This window comes from Tyto alba, unplaced genomic scaffold, assembly GCF_018691265.1.
Source record: "Tyto alba isolate M040663 unplaced genomic scaffold, T.alba_DEE_v4.0 Super-Scaffold_35, whole genome shotgun sequence".
In the NCBI taxonomy this organism is placed as follows: domain Eukaryota; kingdom Metazoa; phylum Chordata; class Aves; order Strigiformes; family Tytonidae; genus Tyto; species Tyto alba.
In genome coordinates, this window is record NW_024881310.1 from 154,166 (window position 1) to 177,194 (window position 23,029).

The window sequence follows — 23,029 nt, forward strand, 5'->3', positions numbered from 1 at the left end:
CACTCCTCTTGTCTCCTCTGCCACCCAGCACAGCCCTTAGCCCGTGGCTCCTGGCCGTTAGTCACCTCCTGGCCCAGCAGCCCAGCAGAAGGGATGAAGTGCATCTCTGCTGCCAGGGGCCCAGTTCCCAGCTGAGCAGGGCCTGAGGGCGACTGTCCTGCATTGCTGCTGTCTGGGAGGGGCTGTGCAGAGCTGGAGAAGGGAAAGGCTTTCCTGAGTGCCCGTCTGTCCCTCTCCTTGCCTTGCTCAGATGCCCTTGGTGTTGTTGACAGGCTCTCTGGGAAGGGGGGTTTCAGCTGCAGAGTCAGGCACAGAGCTTGTGAGCCCTCCTCTGCAGATGTGCCCCCAGCAATGAGGTGTCCCAGCTTTCCTCTAACCCGTGAAGCTCTGGGCAATGCAGTCTGTGAGGCTGGGCCAGGAGCTGGCTCTCCCTTAAGGAGTTGCCATGGTTCGGACCCTTGACTCTCTCCTTGGGGTGTCCATCCCAGCTGTCTGCTGCTTCCAGGGGGCTCTGTGAGCCGTGGGTGTCATTAGTTAAAGTGGGGTGCTGAGACTTGGAGAAAGGGTGAGTCATCTGGTGCTCTGCAGTGGATCCCTTTGCTCTCAGCAGTGTCTGGTTGCTTTTTCAGAGGTAACATGAGATGTCTAATCGCCACTCAACTTCAGAAAGATGCAATTCAGGGCAGCATGGGAACAAAGAAAGGACAGACCAACTTCCCTCACTCTGCAGTAAGGCACAGTCACTCACCTCACAGGACTCACTCTGTTCTCCTGAGTGCTGCAGAAACCTCTCAACTGTCTTCTGCTTCCCTGTTCCTTAGCACTGGTAGAGCAGATGCTGACAAGCCCTTCTGGTTAGGGCAGGTTTCTGACAAATCACAAAGATCACTCCTCACAGACAGCAGCAAAAACCCTTTCCACCATGGCATGCTTGTCCAGCATAAACAGAGCTCCAGCCACAGAGCTGAAGCAAAGGTCTCAGAAAGGAAAAGGGGTGCATGTTAGCTCAGGGATGGGTTTAGGAGAAGGAGGTTGATCTTTCTCAGAGAAGTCTTCTCCTGACAATGATACTTTTTTTCCTCCTTGAACAGCCTTCCATGTTCAGAGGAAGCAAATGTCCAACAGCAGCTCCATCACCCAGTTCCTCCTCCTGGCATTTGCAGACAGACGGGAGCTGCAGCTCCTGCACTTCTGGCTCTTCCTGGGCATCTACCTGGCTGCCCTCCTGGGCAACGGCCTCATCATCACCGCCATCGCCTGCGACCACCACCTCCACACCCCCATGTACTTCTTCCTCCTCAACCTCTCCCTCCTCGACCTGGGCTCCATCTCCACCACTCTCCCCAAAGCCATGGCCAATGCCCTCTGGGACACCAGGGACATCTCCTACTTGGGATGTGCTGCACAGGTATTTTTTTTCTTTTTCTTTGCTACAGCAGAGTTTTCTCTTCTCACCATCATGTCCTATGACCGCTATGTTGCCATCTGCCAACCCCTGCACTACGGGACCCTCCTGGGCAGCAGAGCTTGTGTCCACATGGCAGCAGCTGCCTGGGGCACTGGGCTGCTCAATTCTCTCCTGCACACTGCCAACACATTTTCCCTACCACTCTGCCAAGGCAATGCTGTGGACCAGTTCTTTTGTGAAGTTCCCCAGATCCTCAATCTCTCCTGTTCAAACTCCTACCTCAGGGAAGTTGAACTCCTTGTGCTTAGTATCAGTTTAGCATTTGGGTGTTTTATTTTCATCATGCTGTCCTATGTGCAGATCCTCAGGGCTGTGCTGAGCATCCCCTCTGAGCAGGGACGGCACAAAGCCTTTTCCACGTGCCTCCCTCACCTGGCCATAGTCTCCCTGTTTATCAACACTGCCATGTTTGCCTACCTGAAGCCCCGTTCCAACTCCTCCCCATCCCTAGACCTGGTGGTGTCATTTCTCTATGCAGTGGTTCCTCCAGTTCTAAACCCCCTCATCTACAGCCTGAGGAACAAGGAGATCAAGGACGCACTGAAGAAGCTGATTCAGTCAGCTGACTCTCAGCAGAAATAAGCTGCCCATGTCTCTTCAGAAGGTATTTCCAATTTATCTCTGAATCCTTCTGTGCATCGAGCATTTTCTTTGGGGAAGTCTTGCTTGTCTATAAATGTCTGCATCCACTCCTCTTCCTCAGAGACATATATCAGCCTCTCTGACCTAGAGGACTTTGTACATGTGTCTGGTAGGACAGTACATCTTGACACCCATGTCACATATCTATAATAAAGGAGGACTTTCCTAGTGCTGATGTCTGAGTGTTGGTCTGTTCTTCCCAAGCTGAGGTCAGGAACAGGCTGAAGGAATTGCCCCTCTGAGCGTGCTGCTGTGCTGGGGTTCTCCAGGGGTTCAGGGCAGGAGGGCATGGGGGGATGTGTTAGGGAATAGGCCTGTGCTGCCCCTTCACGTGGGGGTGCCCAGTGCAATGGCAATGATGGCTGATCCATGGGGATCTCCCTGGGACCATCTCCCCGTGGCTTTCAGCCACCACTGCCCTGCAGAGCAGCACCGCCAGCTCAGGGCCGTGCCTGAGGTGACATCCCATGACAAGAGCAGACCTATTTCTGGAGGCACCAGTTTGGGCAGCTTTTCTCTGGCTGGCACAGCAGGAGCTGCCTGGGGAGCCCCCAGTGCAGGAGTCTTGTGCTGGGGAGAGGGACGGGCACAGAGGGGCTGCCAGCACTGGGCAATCAGGATCTCTTGGAGAGAAGAGCAGCAGAGAGAGGGAGACGCTGGCCTGCGTCTGCTCATGGCATGGCTGGCCCCAGCCCTGGGGCTGATGGGGAGGCTGAGAGCCCTCTGTGCCCCAGGAGCTGCTGTGACCTTCCGAGGGGCTGGGGCTGTGGGGTGAGTGCCCAGAGCTCTGCAGCACCCTGCGCTGGGCAATGCCATGGGGCCAGCCAAGACTGGGCTGTTGTGCTGGGCTGGGCTGGGCTGGGGAGAGTGTGGTGGAGATGGGGAGCGCTCAGGACATGCTGGGCTGGACTGGAAACTGTCCGGGAGAGAAAACGCCATTGCACAGCTTATACTGAGTGAGCATGCAGAGAGAGTACTTGTGCTAGTGGTTGCAATTGCAAATAGAAGTTATCTACACAAAGCAGATAAGTGGTCACTTCTTTATTCCAGCACTCAGAAACATGGGGGATAGATCCACCAAAGACATGTTCACCAAGAGGTACAAAGCACAACATATTTATACACTTTTTCAGCAGAGTCATGGTTACTGTTGTGATTTGATCCTAGTTGGCAGCCAACCACCCCGCAGCTGCTCACCCACTCTTCCCCAAAACCTGAGAATGGGGGAGGGAATTAGAAAGGAAAAGGGAGACTCACAGGTTGAGATATAAACAGTTTAATAATGCTAATAAAACAAAAACAGTGACAGCAATAGAGAATATAAACAAGCAATGCACAATGCAATTGCTCATCACCTGCTGACCAATACCCAGCCCGTTCCTGGCTAGCGATCCCAAAGTACCAAGATCCTGCAATCACAATCACGGAAGTGAGAGGGAGAGACCCCTTCCCCGACTGCCCCTCCTTTATATAGTGAGCGTGACATTACCTGATATGGAATATGTCATTGGTCAATTTGGGTCTGGTGCTCTGGCCATGCTCCCTCCCTGTTTCTTGCGCCCTTGTGCACGGGCAGGACATGGGGAGTTGGAGAGTCCTTGAAGTGTCAGCAGCAGCTGAAAACTTCAGTGTGCTATCAGCATCCTTCTCATACAAAGCCCCATGCTGAATCTAAAACACAGTACTATTCTAGTTACCAAAAAGGAATGTTAACTCTATTCCAGCGCAAATTAGGACAGTAATCTTACATAAGATCAAAAAAATTCTTAAAGATTAGTTTGACATTAATAATGATTGGTTTTCAGTTACCTCACCTTACCTATATCCCTATTCTACAGAAATCATTGGTCATCTTTACTGATTGATTGGAATAGAATGAGGGGAGGGTAATGATTAGCATATTCATATTATTCCTGGAAATAATTGTCATATGCTAATGTCTCTAATGCATGCGTGGTTATGTGGGATGGGGGTGCTCTAGTAGTCGTCGATATTCTTCATCACTTCATGCTCATTTCTTATTTGGCTGATCTTCCCAACCAAAACCAGCATCTTCTGGTACTTACTGTTCTGACTCAAGGTCCATAACCAGTTCCCATTGTTTTAATTCACATTCCATAATGATTCTCATAGTAATCAAGGCACACACCATAGTAGCTACCTATTCCTAAGGGCCTTAACTTGCTTTGTATTCTCATTGCTGCTATAGCTCCATTTTAAAATCAAAATCATATTCTAAACTAAAATCAAAATACTAATCTAGGATTCAAGCTATTTTATTACGGTAACTGCAACATTTCCCTCCTTTGAAAGGATTGATAATCATACTCAATACTTTCACATATTCAAATTGAGGTCTCATTGAGTGCCAAGTTGTCATATGATGGTGGATCTTTTAATGACTGGTCTCGTTGCTTCACCTCTGCTTTTCAATTAAACTCTGCTCTATGGGTCAATTCATGTTTCAAACAATTGTATGTCAGACCAAGCCCTACAAACACCATTGGTCACTAGTGTCAGGCCTGATAACGTTTTATTTTTCCTTCATCCATGTGTCCACCATCATAGACTATAAAATTTACAGAAAAAAAAATATATATTCAGATACTTCATCATGCTTCAGAGTCTATTTTTAAGGTTTCCGGGTCTCCAGTCACTCTCCAGTTTGTAGATGATGGCTTCTTCATTCTGGTATAATGGATCCAGACATCTGATTCAGCAATCTTGATTGTGGTGAATGTAGTTAGCAGCACTTGGCAAGGTCCCTTCAACTTCTCTTGTAGGGGCTCCGTTGTCCAGGTCTTTATGTAGACATAGTCCCCAGGTTGGAAATCTTGTACAGGATTCCACACTACCACACTCCAGAGTCTAACTAGTTTTTCCAAGGGAAAGCAAGTAATTATACGCTTTTTGTTTTCTTGTTACATGCATATTTGGATTGGGTTCCAGCATCTCATAAGGTTTTCCATAAAGTAATTCATAGGGGCTGGCTGACATCTCACTCCTCGGCTGTGTTCTAATATGCAATAATGCCAGTGGGAGTGCTCGAGGCCATTCCAAGTTAGCCTCTTGACATCTAGTGCTAATTTGTCTCTTTAAAGTCTAATTCACTCTTTCTACTTTTCCACTGGATTGTGGTCTCCAGGGAGCATGCAAAACCCAGGTTATCCCTAGAGCTTTGCTCATTTCCCGCACCACAGTTCCGATAAATGCGGATTCCTATCTGACGATATTCCAATGGGCACCCCAAATTTGGGGATTATTTCTTATAAAAGCCACTTAACTGTTTCCTTAGCTTGATTTGTGTGACAGGGAAAGGCTTCCGGCCATCCATAAAAAAGTATCAACCCCAGCCAGAACATACCGATAACCTTTGCATTTGGGTAATCTGTAAAACCAATCTGCTAATAGTCACCAGGTTCTACTCCTGGTTTTAATTTACCCATTTGAACCCTTTTTTGTACCCCCGGATTATTCTTTAAACATAGTTTGCACTTTGCAGCAACTGATTTAGCCATTTCTAACATTCTTACTGTTACTATGTGCCTCTTCAGAAATGTCAAAAGGGCTTTTACACCCCAATGGCATTCCTGATGTTTTACCTGTTAGTATTGCCCTCATAATTAATGGGAGCACAGCAACCTGAGCTTCAGACGTTGTCCACCACCCCTCTGAATTTTTCTCTGCACTTAGGAATTGATCTAATTTTTCATTTTCTTTTGAATATGTTGGTGGTTCTTTAGGGAGAATTATAGTTCTAGTAGGAATTACTGCCATTTGTAACCCTCATTGTTGAGCTGCATTCCTAGCAGCTTGCTCTGCCAATCTGTTTCCTTCTGCTACTTTTGTATTTCTGGACTGATGTGCTTTAGAGCGCATGATTGCTATTTGGGCCGGTTCTTGAACTGCCAGTAACAATTGTAAGATTTCCTTTTGATGCTTAATATTTGCCCCCTGGGAGGACAATAGTCCTCGTTTTTTCCACAGAGCTCCATGGGCACGAATCACTCCAAAAGCATATTTTGAATCTGTCCACATATTCACTTTCTTTCCTTTACTTAGTTCCAGAGCTCATGTCGAGGCAATCAATTCTGCCTTCTTTGTTGACATCGTGTTGGGCAGTGCATTTGCCTCTATCATGGTATTTTCAGTTGTTGCAATGTATCCTACGTAGTGAGTTCCATTCTGTACAAAGCTACTGCCATCCCTGAACAGGGTCACTCACATTCAGGGTTTTCAAGAGGGACATCCTTCAGGTCTTCTTGGCTGGAATACACATGCTCAATAGTCGTTATGCAGTCATGCTCGGGTCCTTCTGCCTCCTGTGAAGCACTTAGGAAAACTGCAGGATTTACAAGGTTAGCTTTTTTTAGTACCACATCATCTTGTTCTGTAAGGATTACCTGATATTTCATCATTCTGCTGGGGATAACCAATACCCCCCTTTTTGATCCAGCACTGTAACAGCCATATGTGGAACACAAACCGTGAGGATTCTTCCCAAGGTGAGCTTTCTGGCTTCTTGTATCAGTATTCCTGTTGCCGGTACTGCCCACCGGCAGGAAGGCCATCCTTCGCTCACCGTGTCCAGTTGTTTAGAAAAGTACCCCACAGGTCTCTTCCAGCTTCCCATCCTCTGGGTCAGGGCTCCCAGGGCAAGGTGCTGTCATTCATGGACAAACAACTGGAAGTCTTTAGTTAAATCAGGCAATCCTAAAGCTCGTGTTGACATTAGAGCTTGTTTAAGTTTTTGAAAGGCCTCTTCTTATTATCGGCCCCACATGAAAGGAACAGACCTCTGGGCCTCATATAATGGTTTGGCTATCAGGCCATAATTCATAATCCAGAGATGGCACCACCCAGCCATTCCCAGAAATCCTCTTATTTCATGCACAGTTCAGGGCTCAGGAATGGCACCAATTGTTTCCTTTCGGTCAGTCCCCAACTTCCTCTGTCCCTCTGAAATCTCAAAGCCTAAAGATATTACAGTTTGGCTTGCTATTTCAGCTTTCTTCTTAGACACATTATATCCATTAAGTTCCAAAAAGTTTAAGAGTTCAATGGTTACCTGAATATAGGTCGACTTTTTTTCAGTATCTGCTGTCATCCATGTACTGTAAGAGCAAGTATTCCGCTCACAGGGTCACTGTTTTTTTCCTTTGTCCAGATCTCCAATTCCTTCACTAGCTGGCTACCGAAGATTGCTGGCTATTCTTAAATCCTTGGGGTAGTCGTGTCCATGTCAGTTGTACTTTACACCCTGTTTGTGGGCTCTCCCACTCAAAAGCAAACAGTTTACAACTTTTCTGTTCCAGGGGTATGCAAAAGAAAGCATCTTTCAAATCAAGCACTGTAAACCACTGATATGTTTCTTTAAGGGCTGTCAGTAAGGTATATGGATTTCCCACTACCGGGTGGATGTCTTTCACAATTTGATTTATAGCTCTCAAGTCCTGTATCAATCTATACTCACCCATGGGCTTCTGTACTGGTAAAATAAGGGTATTATATTCTGAATCACACCCTTCTAAAATCTTATATTCAATAAGTTATCAATCATCTTCCTAATTCCCTGGTTTTTTATCTTAAAAGGTTCCTGAACCTTTTTATCCTTTATCATGAGAGACATCACTTGATTAATCAGCCCACATTCTTTTGGCCAACTCCGATGCTGTCTGAGCTGTGTGACCATACAGGGTGAGGACATGCTCCAGTGGGTGTGTGGGACAGAGCCCAGTCTCCTGGAAGGGAGCTGAGATGTGCAGGTGCAGGAGAGAGGAGGCCGGTCCATGTTTTTGGTGGCACAGACAGACAGACAAGGTGTCCCAGGGCATTTATCACCCCCCAATCTCCCATTGGCCATTTCCAGCTCTGGCCAGTTGATCCAGTTTATGGGTGTTTTTGCTCTGTGGCCATCTCCTTCCTCCTGCTGGTCCTAGTGCCTGTGGCGGGGGAAGAGCCAGCCCTGCCCCAGCCTCTCTTCTTGCCCAGACCTTGGCAGACCCCAGAGCAGGGCTGTCTGTGAACCCTTGTGTGGGACACGGTTGGGGCTTGGGAAGGAATGGGAAATGGGTGGGTTGCAAAAGCATGATGGCTGGTAGGGATGGACGCTGAGATTTTGCCTAGGGGATCCCATGGGGGATGTTTCCTCACTCCAAATACACCCTGTCCTGTGCAGTGTCAGTTGAGGGGGGACTGTGGGGGCATGTGTTGGGCAGTGGGGCTGCACTGGTGCAGGGATGGGTCACGGGTGGGAGCCACAGCCCAATGCTCAAGAAGTGGAAGCAAAGACAGTCGATAAAGGAGGAATTTAGAAATATGTCCTGAGCCTGAGTGTATGTGTTTAGGAAAGCCAAAGCTCCCCTGGAGCTGATGGGGTCTGCAGGCAACATCCAGAGCAAAATGAAGAGCTTGAGTCCCTTTCTTTGCAGTAAAAGGCTGAACAAGGCGCATGCCAGTTGCTGCTGAATGGGGAGGGGGATTCATAGCAGCAGAGACAGGTGGGGATGAGTGAGTCAACACCTTCCTTGCTTTAGGCTTTACTAACCAGTTCTCCCAGGCTTCTGCTCAGTGACAGGGCTCCTCTTGACAGGCTTCCTCAGCCTGGAGAAGGGATTGCTGAGGGGCACGGCATAGCAAGGGGGGCCTCACCTTCCTCCCCATGAGGCCAGCCAAGCCTTGGAACAAGCACTGGCCACCCTGAGAGGCTGTGAAGTCCTCCATCCCTGCAGGTTTTCTAGACCCGGATGGACCAAGCTCTAGAAAGCCAAGTCTCACCATATACCTGACCGTGCTTTGAGCAGAGGGGTTTCCCATAGACCTCCCGAGGTCTATGCTGAGCCTCAGTGATCTTCTATGATGTCTGATCAGCTGATGACACAACAGATGTTTATGGGGCCCGGATCCTCCTGTGTTTACGTGACCAGCTAAGGCAAGTCAGGTGAGCGTCTCCTCCACCCCACTGACTGCAAGGGGAGCCTGGAGGCACCACCTCAGGCAGCTCTACATTACCACTGAAGCTCACTGCATCCAGCTTTAACACCCTCAAAGCCCATGGTCTGCACCCTGAAGCTCCTACACGTAGGGTTTGGGAATCAGGGAAGCTGAATGTCACCTCTGACTTACATACAATCCCAGTGTTCATGGACAGCAAGGAGTTTCTGGTGCATTCCCAGTTCATGTGGACTCCACCCACAAATGGGATTTGTCTCCCTTTGTTTCAGAAAACCGCTGTTTGGGTGTCTGTCCACTTTTGCTCATACAGGCTCCTCTTCCAGTTGACAGTGGGACTTCAAACTCCTCCACTGTAATTCACCCTCACAGCACATTTAAATCACTTGGTTCCTTTGCTGTCTTGGCCTCCAGGAACCTGATCAGCCCTCGCACAGCCTGGGTATTGGCTCACTCCTGGGCACTTCTCTCCGGGTGAGCCCCCTCCGAGGTGAAGTCCCAGGTGTGGTTCTGAGGTGACATGCTGCTCAGTGCCAGGTCTGCTCCAGAGGAGATAGGGCTGAGCAGGGTGTCCCTGAGCGTGGCCTGCCCTCCTGCCTGCTGCAGCTGGTCGGGTGGCTGTAACAGAGGGTTCCTCAGAGCCAGCACCCAGACAGGTCCCTGGCACCTGCCCCAGCCCTCCCTTTTCTGGCACAGGCAGTCGATGACTGGCTAGGGCTGGACTCTGACACTCACACACAATGCAGAACTGGATGAGGATGTGAATGCTGAGAGCAGCCATGGCTGCAGTGATCACAACAGGGAAAAAAGACAAGCAGCAGAATCACAGCCTTGCACTGCAGCACAGGACATTCACAGGGTTCAGCATCTGCTTGGTGGGATCCTGGAGAGCCAAGATCCATGGAGCCAAAGATCTTGGATCTTTGTGGACAACAACACCAAAGCCAACAAACACATCAGTCTGATGTGCTGGGAGCTGAGCAGGGCCTAGCTGAAGCATAGTAGTGTTGGAGAATGGCTCAGAGACAAGGGTCATGAGCCCACCGAGCAGTTGTACGATCAGAGCCTGTTCTAGGGCTGATGCTGCCTCGCTGATGCTGGGCCTCACTAGGGTTTGCCTGCAGCTGCTCTCAGCTGCTGATACATGAAGAATGTCAAGGACGCTTCGGCCTTGTGTACCGTGTTGTGTCGAAAACAGGTTAAGAGGAATTGGAATAGTGGTCTGAGAAACCTAGTGTTATGGTAACGGTGGTCTGAGAAACATTGTGTTATGGTACCGTTGTGTATCGAAAACAAGTCAAGAGGAATTAGAAATAGTGGCATGAGAAACTTAGTGTTATGAGAAGCTTGTGCTGTTAGCTAACTGCAAGTAGGTGGACCTGTGCAAATACGACTTTAGAGCTTAAGCCAATCAGCTAGTGACTAGTAGGCATAATAATTAGTGTTGTCTGTATAAATATATGTACCCAGACCAATAAAGTTAGTTGATGCTCTATCACCCACAGTAACCTGTCTCGGCGTGTCGTTCTTCCGCGGCTCCGCATAGTAGGGTTGGGCAGGGGTTTACTAGCAGAAGAGATCAAACACCAGAAGGCATTGCACAAGGGTGGAAGAGGGAACAGTTTGTCCAAGAGACAGATACAGAGATGGCCTTGGGGTACAGGGGTGGAGGCAGGAATGCCAAAGCTCAGCCAGAGCTGGAATTAGCAAGGAAAGGGGATAGCAACCAGAAGGCCTTCTGTGAATTCACTGGCAGAACAAGGAGTCAGCTTAGGAAAACAGAGTCTCATGGCTCAGTGGGGCAGTGTTATGGCAAAGACCTGGAAGAATCTGAAGAAAACCTTGTTTTCCCATCTTCTTCTCCCTGTAAGATCTGCCACCATGACCTCCCTGGTCCTAACACCTGTGCTAGCAGGGCTGCCCCCATGGCAGAGGAAGATGTGTCTGGGGAGCACTCACAGCACTTGGGCACACACAGGTCCATGGGACCAGAGGGGATGTGCCCAAGGGTGCTGGGAGAGCTGGCTAGTGTCATTGCAAGGATGAACCTGGTCACTTTTAAATTGTCAGGGCAAACAGGGAGTTCTCTGGTGACTGTGAAAAGGCAGGCAGTGCACCCATTTTCATGCAGGGCAAGAACGAGCATCCATGGATCTACAGGATGGTCAGACACATCTCAGTCTCTGGGAAGGTGATGGAGCAAATTAATTCAAGTAGTTCTTTTGCCCACATCCATCAGCTGTTGTTCTCTGAGATGACCTGGTGTAGCTGAAGTACCCAGGGGGTGCTTGGAAGGGTGACCAGGACATATGGGATCCCTTCTGGAGCATTCTCTGGTCACCAGGAAAAGGATCTCCAGAAACCTCTGTTGAGACAACTCCTGTCTCTGCATTGAGTAGAAAGGGAAGTCTAGACAAATTCATTTGACATAGACATCTGCACGGAGATGTCTGATGTTGGGGAGACCAGTTTCCTCATTTTCCTCACTTAAAAAGGAGTCACTCTTCAGTTATCCTTGTGGGAAATAAAAAGAGAGTGTTCATGGATAATCCAGAGACCCCTTTAAGTAGACACTGTGGCACAGATGTGTTGAGATGAGTGCAAATCTGGCCACTCAATCCCAAGGTGTTTCACTGAGGTCTGTCACTCAGCTCCCCCGTATCACGTGAGAAGGCCTGACACCTTAGTGGGTGTCTCTGTGCAGTGAGTGAGTAGTGGCCTGGATGCTTTTGGGTGGGGAGGGGTTTTAGTGTGCTGGGATCTCTGCAAGACAGAAAAATAACTTTCTTTCATACTGCAGGTCTGAGGATTATAGAAATGTTTAGAAGCTGTCAATAAAATGAATCAAAGAAGGAATTAGGAAATATGGAAAGCAAAGAATATGTTTTAGTAAAATTTCAAATTTTTAAATTGTTTGTGCTTGTTTCTTCCTAGTTTATGTTTGTTTAGCTCCTGTCTTGTTTAACAGCGGCCAGTCCCAGGGAAATATATCACATACACCGGGCGTCTGCAAGGGAAAATCAATGCTCATGGTCAGACAGATGAACTCCACGGAAATGGGAAGAACTGCCTGACACTTTAAAAAAAAAAAAAACACCTGAGCACCTTCTCATCAGTTGAGATGATTTAAAAATTTAATAAAGTGGTGATGTTTTTCCACCATGACTTCATGAGAATTTCTAGGAAGTGTATTAATTGCAGGAGAAGAAATATGCTCCTTCCCCAGTGCTACCATTGCCAGGAGTCTATCCAGGATACTGTGCCTTTAACCTCCCTAATTTTCCCACCTGTCCAGCTCTAAAGCCATCTTCTCAGCACACTCGCTGGACCTACGTGGTTTCCACCGGTCTCTAGTTTTCCTTTCCTGTTATTCCTTGCTCGCTCAGATCCCTCTCAGCACTCCAGGTTGAAGCTCTGAGCTTCAGGGACTTAGAAGCCTGCCCTTGTCTTTCAGCAGTCTCATTCTCTCTTCAGCCACCTCCTTCATTGTATTTGGATCTCTCGTTTCCCTTGGATCTCTCTGAAACTATTGCTCATGTAATGTTACCTTCCTGTGGATGGTGAACCTCATTGGAGGCAGCTTCACCTTAGCATCACTTGAGGAGTGTGGGTTATTTTTGCTTAAACTTTACTACGCTTTCCTTCTGTTGGTTTGTAATGAAGAGAAATTCTGCTGTGCATGTGTGCAGCCAGGTCTCTGAGGAAAGCCAGTGGGAGCTGGTGCAGCGGAGCTGTAATGTCCAGCTGCAGGCCTGGGTGGAGAAGTCTGAAGGAAGGAGAAGTGCTGCAAGTGGCAGGGGGATGATGAAAGAAGTGGCAGGGCTGGGGAGGTGAGGAATCAGGCTGTCCATGCAGTGTCTGACCTTCAGGAGGAGCTGGCCCTACCCATCCTGACAGCACTAGGAGACCCTCTGCATCAAGATCAGAGGAGGCTGCAATCACTTCTTCTATAAACAGAAAAAGTAATACAGTAGACTTAAACCTAAAAAATACTTCTGTATTAAATGCTCAGTCAAATATTCCCCTTTACATACACTCCAGAGACCTCTGCAGTTATCTGTCCAAGGCTTGATAACTGAAGAAAACAATTGGAAGACATTTTGCATTTGAATGAGCCCCATGGTGTCTGTGGTGTTGAGACCATGAGCTTCAGATACTGAGAGGAGCCTGAAGAAACACCCAAAGAAGTCAACATCAGAGGCAACCCCTAAGGTTTCAAGGAGTGTGAATGGGTCCCAGTGAGGGCCATCAGCACCAAAGCCTCCCCAGGGGCTGGTTAGAGCAGGAAGTTGGAGGTGTCAATGAGAGGCAAACAAACACAATGTTAAGGTGGTTCTGGTGCTTAGTGAACCTTCAGGTGTTTAAACCAAAGTGACAAAGCCTGACCCCCAGCCCCTGGGAAGGGAGACCATGTCCCAGGGTTCTTCTTGGGCCAGTGTCATGTGGGAATGTGCAGTGACAAGAGCAGGACTATGGTATGACACCTGTGGGTGTCTCCTGGGTGGGTCAAGAAGGCCGTGAGATCCTGGTACCCTGAGATTAACATTTGTCCAGGTAGGCCTTAGTTATGGAGGCAACAGCCAGAGGCAAGGGGGAAAAGACCTTGGCTCTGTTGGGGGCTCTTAGCCTTGCCAGAGCCTTCAGGTGTCTTTCCCACAGGCTGTCCTCAGTGTCCCACACCTGCAGCTCTTTCCCTGCAGACTCTCAACATCAGCCTTTCTTCCCCACCTCACTCTCACCTGAGCATCTCACTGCCCTCACTGGTAGAGAATAGAATAGACGAGGCTATTTCAGTTGGGAGGGACCTGGAATGATCATCTAGTCCAACTGCCTGACCCATTCAGGGCTGACCAAGTTACAGCATGGTATTAACAGCATTGGCCAAATGCCTCTTAAACACTGACCACCCTGGGGCATCGACCACCTCTCTGGGAAGCCTGTTCCAGTGTTTGTCCACCCACTCGGTAAAACAAATGCTTCCTCATGTCCAGTCTAAATCTCCCCTGGCTCAGCGTTGAACCATTCCCACATGTCCTATCACTGGATACCAGGGAGAAGAGATCAGCACCTCCCACTCCGTGTCCCCCCCCTCAGGAAGCTGCAGAGAGCAATGAGGTCACCCCTCAGCCTCCTCCTCTCCAAACCAGACAAACCCAAACTCCTCAGTCACTCCTCATAGCACATTCCCTCCAGCCCTGTCACCAGCTTTGTTGACCTCCTCTGGATGCATTCGAGGACCTTCACGTCCTTCTCAAACTGTGCGGCACAGAACTGCACACAGTATCGAGGGTGAGGCCGCACCAATGCTGAGTATCTATCCATCCTCCTGGTTGTTCCTTGAAACACAAAGCTGTGGGCTCTTCCAGACTCCCTCTGGGAGACTTGTTGCAGCACAGCACTGCCCTTGGGGTGACATTTCTTCCTCTTTGTCTCCATTCTCTACCTCCCAAGCTGCACTTTGTTCTATGATGTCTTTCTCATGCTGTTTTCTGACATGTGGAAACACACTTTACAACTCTCAAAGAGTTATAAAGCAGGTATGTTTATTGCAGCGCTGGGTGCAAGGGCGATCTCTCCTCCAAGCTTGCACACCGTATCATGAAGCAGGCATCATTTATGATACAAAAACATGCATATTCGTTAGTATAGGCTGGGTTATTACAATTATTTCTAAGAATAGGTGTGATTATTGTAATTATTTCCGGGAATTCATTATCCTAAGTCTCCTCCTCTTGCCACGTACTGCCATCCGGTGGTCGTGGGCCAGGGTCTTTTGGAGGAAGGCTCGTGGTCTTCTTCACCATGTACTCTAAATCTTTGTCCCAGAATGCTGAGTTACCTCAGCCAGTAACTGCAGAACTGGCTCCAGCCAGATGGCTCCTTCTTGCAGACGCCTTAATTAACAGATGGATATCCTGTTATCTATGGACGCCTCTTGTAAAGAAGTTTCCTGTTATCTTTCAAGGTCTTTTGCAACCAAGTATCCCGTTATCTTGCTAGTTATTTTGCTAAGCGTTTATTTTCTATATCAAGTCCCCCCTTCTCTTTTACCCTTGCCAATTCTTTTGCTATATGGCACCATTCCTTTTAGCAAAATACTTGCCATTTTCAATGTTTTGCTGTAATTTGTGTTTCTTCCACTCCTCATCGGTATTCCCAGTTTGTTTATCCATCCACATAAATCATTGCAACACACAACAGACCAATAATCCTAATACAATAATCACGATAACTACAACAAAAAGCTGCTTAAGCTTTGCGACATTAGGTAGCCAAGAGCTGAGCTTTTCCCAGAGGTTAGAAAACCCATACGAGGTACCATCCAGGGATACCTGATGTAAGACTTTTGAGTGTTCCCAAATCTTCTGAAGGTCAATCTCTGTTCTACTTGATTCATCTACATAAATACAACAGCTTGTATTGATCAAGGTGCACACCCGTCCCATGTGAGCTGTGATTATATCTAGAGCCATTCTGTTTTGAAAGTCTGCTCCCTTCAGGGATTTTACCTCCTGGTCTAAACGTAAAAGGGCATCAGTAGTTGCATTTGCTATTATTTCCATTTCTGCCAAAATATTTACTATGGATTTTTCAATCTCACTAACTCTCAACCAGGGTAAGAACCACTGTGTGAAGCTATGAAACCCTAACGTTTTTTCTATAAGCGGGTTATAAGCTCCCTGTTTTACCCTTTTCCATGGTGACCTCAAAACACCATTTGGGACATGGGACTGGTTAAATATTTTGTCCTGGGGTATCCTTCTTTCATATTTTCCTTTTCTAGAGCCAGAACCATTGGGTCTTGTGGGCTCTTTAATCCACAATCAGTTTGATACTGAGGGTGATTTCAGAGTGTCTGCATATGAGACCTCATCCCACTTTCCTTCTCTCCTCAAAACCAACATCAGTTGCAACAAAGGATTATAATTCAAGGTTCCATTAAAGGGCCATTTTCCCCCCGTCATCTAATTTATACAGGGGCCACCACTGGTTACAGTATTTAGGTAAGGTCCTTTTATTCACAATTCCACCTGGTGTGTCTCCGATTTCCTTCCAACAGGCTAAGATGCAGCCCAGAGGGCTCTTTTTCACTATACCCTCACTCTGTTTCCCTCCCATATTGTTAGCCTGGAGGGCTTATCCACATTCTGCTTCTATTGCCTCTGTAAGTTTCCTAGGTTCCCACAATACGTTCTTTTAAGCTGACCCAAGCGCTCAATTCTGTCCCAGTCAGACCACTTCCCTTGACATTTACTACACCAGAAATCATCTCCAAATTCCACCCAGACATCTTGTCCACAACCAAAGCATTCCAAAACAAAGATTGGATTACAAGAAAAATCCTCGGGTCTGTGTATAGGGCACCAAAAGTTAACCACAGGCTCAAACAATACTGTTTTAAAATCTGACATACACTTTGTTCGCTTCTCTCGCCTCTGGCCGCTCTCCTCGTGGAGGACATGGAAGCGGGGATCAGAACTCCACACTCACTTCGCAGCTGTGCTGCGTTTCACTTCTCTCATGCAGGCATACAGGCACACAGACACGCAGTTACACACAGGGCCCCAGTCCTGGTTCGGGCTGGAATAGAGTTCCTGTTCATTTTGGCAGCGGGAGGAGAGCTGCAGCACACTGAGGCCCCAGAGGACCTCCAGGTCCGAGAGCCCTTGCCTGTGTGCGGGGGTGGGGGGAGCACAGCTGGAGTGCTGGGCCCGGATTGGCCAATATTCCATGTCATGTGACATTGCGCTCACTATATAAAGGAAGGAGTGGGTCAGAAGGGGCTCTCACTTCCGGGAGTGTGGCCGCAGGGTCTTTGTGTTTGGGATTGCTGACCGGGAGCAGGCGGGTGTCGGTCGGCGGGTAGTGAGCAGCTGTATTGTACGTTACCCATTCATCATGTCACCATATTATTCTATTACTGTTATTAAACTGTTTTTATCTCAACCCGTGAGTCTCCCTTTGCCCCTCCGATTCCCTCCCCATTCCCAAGTGGGGGGGAGGGTGGGTGAGCAGCTGCATGGCGTTTAGCTGCTGACCAGGTTTAAACCACGACAACTGTCACACAGGTTATCCATGAATGTGATACACATGCTGCAATCAGGCAAGCCAAGAGGTTAAAACCTCTTTGGTATCGAGGGCTATGGTTAAAATATAGATATGGGGAGGCCTGGCAGAGTGATTACATCGCGCTTCCACAATACTTGGCATGTCAAACTTTATGTGCTCACAATGGTGGAAGCAACTACCGGGTGGGTGGAGACATAGGCCGTGCCCCATGCCGCTGCCCAGAACACTATTCTGGGCCTTGAAAAACAAGTCCTGTGGCAACATGGTACCCCAGAAAGAATAGATTCAGATAATGGCACTCATTTTTGAAATAATCTCCTAAACACCTGGGCAAAAGAACATGGCATTGATAGGGTATATCACATCCCCTACCATGCACCAGCCTCTAGGAAAATTGAGTGGTACAATGGGCTACTAAAGACCATGCTGAGAGCAATGAGAAGAGGAACTTTTAAACACTGGGACAGACATTTAGCAAAGCCCACCTGGTTGGTCAATACTAGAGGATCTACCAACCAGGTTGGCTCTGCCCAGTCAAACAGTCTACATTCTGCAGATGGAGGTAGAGTCCCGGTAGTGCACCTTAAGAACATGCTGGGGAAGACTATTTGGGTTACTCCTACTTCAGGTAAAAGTAAGCCCATACGTGGGATTTCCTTTGCCCAAGGACCTGGGGTGCACTTCGTGGGCAATGCAGAAGGACGAGGATGTCCAATGTGTGCCTCAAGGGGACTTAATGTTAGGTGAAAATAGCCAATAAACTGTATTACATTAATCACCAAACAACCCTATAAATGTATTGCCATGGTTGACACATATTATGCTAATGGCATCATATTCATGAAGAAAAACATGAACTTGGATAAAGTCACGATTGCTTTCAGCAACTGATACCCAGCGACTGCTGCAGACTGAATACAGGACAGCGTCAGATACATCAGCCACCAGCTCCAACTGCAACAGAGACTGCATGCCATCCTCCTGCCAGGCCCAAGGACACCTCTGCCCTACCGACTGAGCATTGCCTCCTCCTGCCTTAAGAGACTGTTATGACAGATGGAACCTGAAGCTATGGACCAAATGAACTCACTATACATTCTGCAGTATATAGACTGCAAGGACCAAGTGAACCCAGGTCCTTGGGCAAAGGTAATTCCACGTATGGGCTTACCATGGCCCATGGGCTAAGGGAATTATATCTGTGTGCACATGCCTAAGACCAGGGAAGAGGACAGTAATTTATTAGACTGTATTAGGAAATATGGAACCTGAGGATAATGCAAAGGATATGGAACAAGGGGTGGACACGGTCCTGGTTCAGACTGGAATAGAGTTCATGTTCCTTTTTGGTAGCTGTAGGAGTGCTGATGCACACGGAGATTTCAGGGACACTCCAGCTCCCCGTGTCTTGCATGCACACAGGCTCACAAGAAGCAGAGAGGGAACACAGATGGAGCACCGGGCCTGGATTGGCCAATATTCCATGTCATGTGACGTTACGCTCACCATATAAAGGAGGGGTGGGCAGGAAGGGGCACACTCTCACTTTTGGGATTGTGGTCGCGGCATCTTTGTGTTTCAGGATCGCTGGCCGGGAGCCGGCTGCGTGTCATTCGGCGGGTGGTGAGCAATTGCACTGTACATTATCCGTTCATACTGCTACCATATTATTTTATTACCATTATTCAACTGTTCCTATCTCAACCCATGAGTCTCTTTTTGCCCCTCTGCTTCCTTCCCCATTCCCAGGTGGGAGCTGTGTGGTGTTTGGCTGCCGACCAGGCTCAGACCATGAGTTACACCCACTGACATACACACCAACATGACATGCACACACACCCGTCTTGCCTGTTGCTGGCCTCACCAAAGAACAGTTAGAAGGGCAACTGACGTCATCTACGTGGACTTGTGCAAAGCACTTGACACGGTCCCACATGAAATCCTCGTCTATAAGTTGGAGAGACAGTGATTTGGCGGATAGACCACTCGGTGGATAAAGAATTGGTTGGATGGTCACACTCAAAGTGCTGAGGTCACAGTCTCAATGTCCAATTGGAGAACAGAGATGAGGGGCATTCCTCAGGGGTTGGAGTTGGGTCTGGTATTGATTGACATCTTTGTCGCTGTCATGGACAGTGGGATCGAGTGGCTGGAGAAGTAGACCCATACAAACCTCATGAAGTTCAACAAGGCCAAGTTCAAGGTCCTACCCATGGCTTGGGACAACCTCACATACAAATAGATGCTGGGCAAGGAGTGGATTGAGAGCAGCTCTGCGGAGAATGACTTGGGGGTGGTAGTTCATCGAAAACTAGCTGTGAAGTAGCAATGTGCGCTCGCAGGCCAGAAAACCAACCGTGTCCTGGGCTGCATCAAGAGAAGCGTGGCCAGCATGTCAAGGTGGGGGATTCTCCCATTCTGCTCTGCTCTCATGTGACTGTCCCTGTTGTCTGGTTTTGAGCTCTTGTGATCCAATCATAAAAAGGACATGGACATGCTCAAGCAGGTCCAGAGGAGGCCGTGAAGATGACTGGGGGGTGGGAGCACCTCCCTTGTGAGGACAGGCTGAGAGAGTTTGTGTTGTTCAGACTGAAGAAGAGAAGGCTCCAAGGGAGAAATTCTAGTGGCCTTCCAGGACTTAAACAGGGCTACAGGAAAGATGGGGAGGGACTATTTATCAGGGATTGCAGGGATAGGACAAAGGGTAATGGGTTTAAACTGAAAGAGGGTAGATTTAGCTTAGATAAAAGGAGGAAATTCTTTACTATGAGGATGGTGAAACACTGGAAGAGGTTGACCAGAGAAGTGGTGAATTGCCCCTCCCTGGAACTGCTCTAGGCAACCTGTTCCAGTATCTCAGCATCCTCATCGGAAAACATTTCTTCCTTATTTCAAATCTAAATCTACCCTCTTTCATTTTAACACCATTGCCGCTTGCCCTTCCAATACAGATCCTGGTGAGAAGTATCACTCCATCTTTCTTGACCTGTAACCACTATGTTTTCATCTCCAAACACCTTTGAGAGTACCCAGACATCACCCCAAGATGGGGTTTAGAGGACTCAAGCCCATGTGCAATGTGCTTAGATATAAACATTCTGGGCTAAGTGCTGTGGAGACTTGGGACAGTCTAGGAGTAGCCCAAGAACCCTTGAAGGGTGGTTTGAGAGATGGTGCACTTTTTCTTCACAGTGGAAAACAGCATGAGAAAGAAATAATGTCATACTGTGCAGCTGGGGAAGTCCAGACTGGACAACAGGATAAATGCTGTGGTGCAACATATGACCCAGGAGGAGTACGGATCAGATCAAGGCTTTGTTTTTCAAGGAAGAGCCAGGGAGGATGGTGAGAGATCAGGAAAGGAAGGAAGATGCTCAGGTGGGAGCGAGGTGAGACAGCTGGGGGGATGAGGACAGCCTGCAGGGAAAGAGGCGCAGGGCATGCAACCCCATAGGACAGCCTGTGGTGGAGATGACAGAGGGCTGTGGGAAAGGTGAAAGCCCCCAGTAAAGTCAACCTCATCACGATTTTGGCTATGGCTGTTGTCTCTGCCACTGATGCCTGTGAGGAGGCACAGTCCCTTGCAGCATGGGGGCCTCATGGCCTCCTTGTGCATCTTCAGGAGCCTGGGAGGTGCACATCTCCATAGCCCCTACCCTAGGAAGAGCCCTGAGGAATGTGGGAGGGACAGGATCTCCCTTCCCAGGGGCTGGGGGTCATGGCTTGGCCATTTGGTTAATGGGCTTAGGACTTGGAACTTTGGCTTAATGCAACACATTCAGGTTTACTCAGCATCAGAGCCACCTTTCCCTTTTAGTTTTTGACTTCTCATCACTGCCTCCAGATTTCTGCTCTAACTGGACCCTGAGGAGGCTTTGTCAACAGTGTCCCTCAGTGGGAGCCATTAACACTCTAGGAAACTTTGGAGTTTGAATATAACTTTGACTTCTTCAGAGGTTTCTTCAGCTTCTCAGTGCCTGAGGTTCATGGAGTTGGCACCAAACCCTCCTGAGGGGTCATTAAAGTGCCTTGGGCTGTTGCTGTGGTGCTGAGCTGGGCCGGGCTCCTGGGCCGCAGGGAGCTCCTGGCAAGTGGGCAGCGCTGCAGAGAGACAGCTCTGCCCAGGAGCAGCTCCTCTGCAAAGCGCAGCAGGGCTGGGGGCACTGCCTGCAGGCACCCAGGGCAGAGCAGCGAGGCACACACAGCTTCAAGGCAGCCTGGGCTGGGAGGCTGCTGAGAGCTCCGAGGAGGAGAAAGCGTCAGGGCCCTGGCCACAGTAAGTCTGGGGGTGCAGGGCAATGCAGCTGCAGCTCGGGGAGGGATCTGGGGAAGGCGGCAGAGCCGCCAGGAATCTGCCTCCTGCCTAGAGGAGGAGGAGGAGGAGGAGGAGGAGGAGGAGGAGGAGGAGGAGGAGGAGGAGGAGGAGGAGGAGGATCTTCTCCCGAGCAGGGCTTCCCTGGTGCCCCCTGCGAGGGCCAGGGCATGAGGGCTGCCTTCTGGCGGGGCCGGCTGCAGGGGTGTGCAGCCGGGTGTGCAGGCAGGGGTGCCCAGGGCTGTCCTTCCCAGCAGGGTCCCTGCACCCCAGGGGGCTGTGTGCTGGGGCAGGGACTCTGCCGCCTGCCAGGGTCAGCACTCAGCCTGCCCGGGGAGCTCCCCACGGCGCTGTGGGGAGAAGCTGTGGGGGGAAGGAGAGACCCCCGCCAGGGCAGGCTCCTTCTGCTCTACAGAGGCTGCTACGTGGATCAGGGATGCTCACAGCTCCAGATCACGTATAGCACATTTGTATTTCAAGAGGAAATTGAAGGCAGGGGCCACCTTAATAATGTGAACCTTTTTAGGCTCTATGATCTCGTGTTTCTTCTAAGAAAAAGTAGAAAGGGGCTGTGAAATTTGAATAATTCACTGAGACTCCTGAAATGTTAAACTGAGGGATCAGCAGGATTGCCAGAAACTTCATAAAGTGCCTTCACCTACTCCTCTACTTACAGACACAACAGCATGATTTTTGTTTGAGGGTTCTGGTTTTGCCTGCTGTTCTCCTTTGAATCTGGAAGTAGGGAATGCCCCTGGGCAGTGCCCTATTGCCAGGAGGGGTCTGCAGGGCAGAGCTGAGCACACAGGCGGGTGGGATGGGGGCTGGCAGCACTGTCAGGGCAGTGACATGGGGACACAGAAATGACTCCTGGCAGAAAACAGCTCCAGGGAGCAGAGAGCCAGGACTTGCTCCAGCATTCTCTTGACTCTGTACTAGGGCACAGGGAGCCTTTTTTTCCCTCAGGTCTCCCCTGTGTTCAGGCGGAGAGAAATGTGAAAGATGAGGATTTCTTCCCCTTCAATGAACGTCTCCTCAGCAACATCAAAATCTGAGCTCATAAAAAGGAATTGAATATATTTTCCCCAAAGAAAGATAAATAGTTTTGAGGAGACTTTTTGGGAAACAGCAAAGATTGAATAAAAGAAGTTTGTCCTAACTTGTCAATGTCTTCTAGTTCAATCTCCCTGCCTGCAGTGAACAAATGTCCAACAGCAGCTCCATCACCCAGTTCCTCCTCCTGGAATTTCGCAGACAGACGGGAGCTGCAGCTCCTGCACTTCTGGCTCTTCCTGGGCATCTACCTGGCTGCCCTCCTGGGCAACGGCCTCATCATCACCAGCCATCGCCTGTGACCACCACCTCCACACCCCCAGGTACTTCTTCCTCCTCAACCTCTCCCTCCTCGACCTGGGCTCCATCTCCACCATTCTCCCCAAAGCCATGGCCAATACCCTTTGTGACACTAGGGCCATTTCCTACCCGGGATGTGCTGCACAGGTATTTCTGTTTCTATTTTTGGTATCATCAGAATATTTCCTTCTCACCATCATGGCCTATGACCGCTATGTTGCCATCTGCCAACC

At 48.9% G+C, this 23,029-nt stretch overlaps 1 protein-coding gene and 1 pseudogene across 1 annotated transcript; both read left to right on the forward strand.

The window, feature by feature from the left end:
* The first annotated feature begins 1,111 nt into the window (after positions 1-1,111).
* Positions 1,112-2,050, forward strand: LOC122154252 (olfactory receptor 14J1-like). The gene has a single exon (XM_042801610.1). The coding sequence runs from the start codon at positions 1,115-1,117 to the stop codon at positions 2,048-2,050; it is 936 nt and encodes a 311-aa protein (XP_042657544.1). The 5' UTR covers positions 1,112-1,114.
* Positions 2,051-22,647: 20,597 nt separating this feature from the next.
* LOC122154266 lies at positions 22,648-23,027 on the forward strand (annotated as a pseudogene).
* The last annotated feature ends 2 nt before the right edge of the window (positions 23,028-23,029 follow it).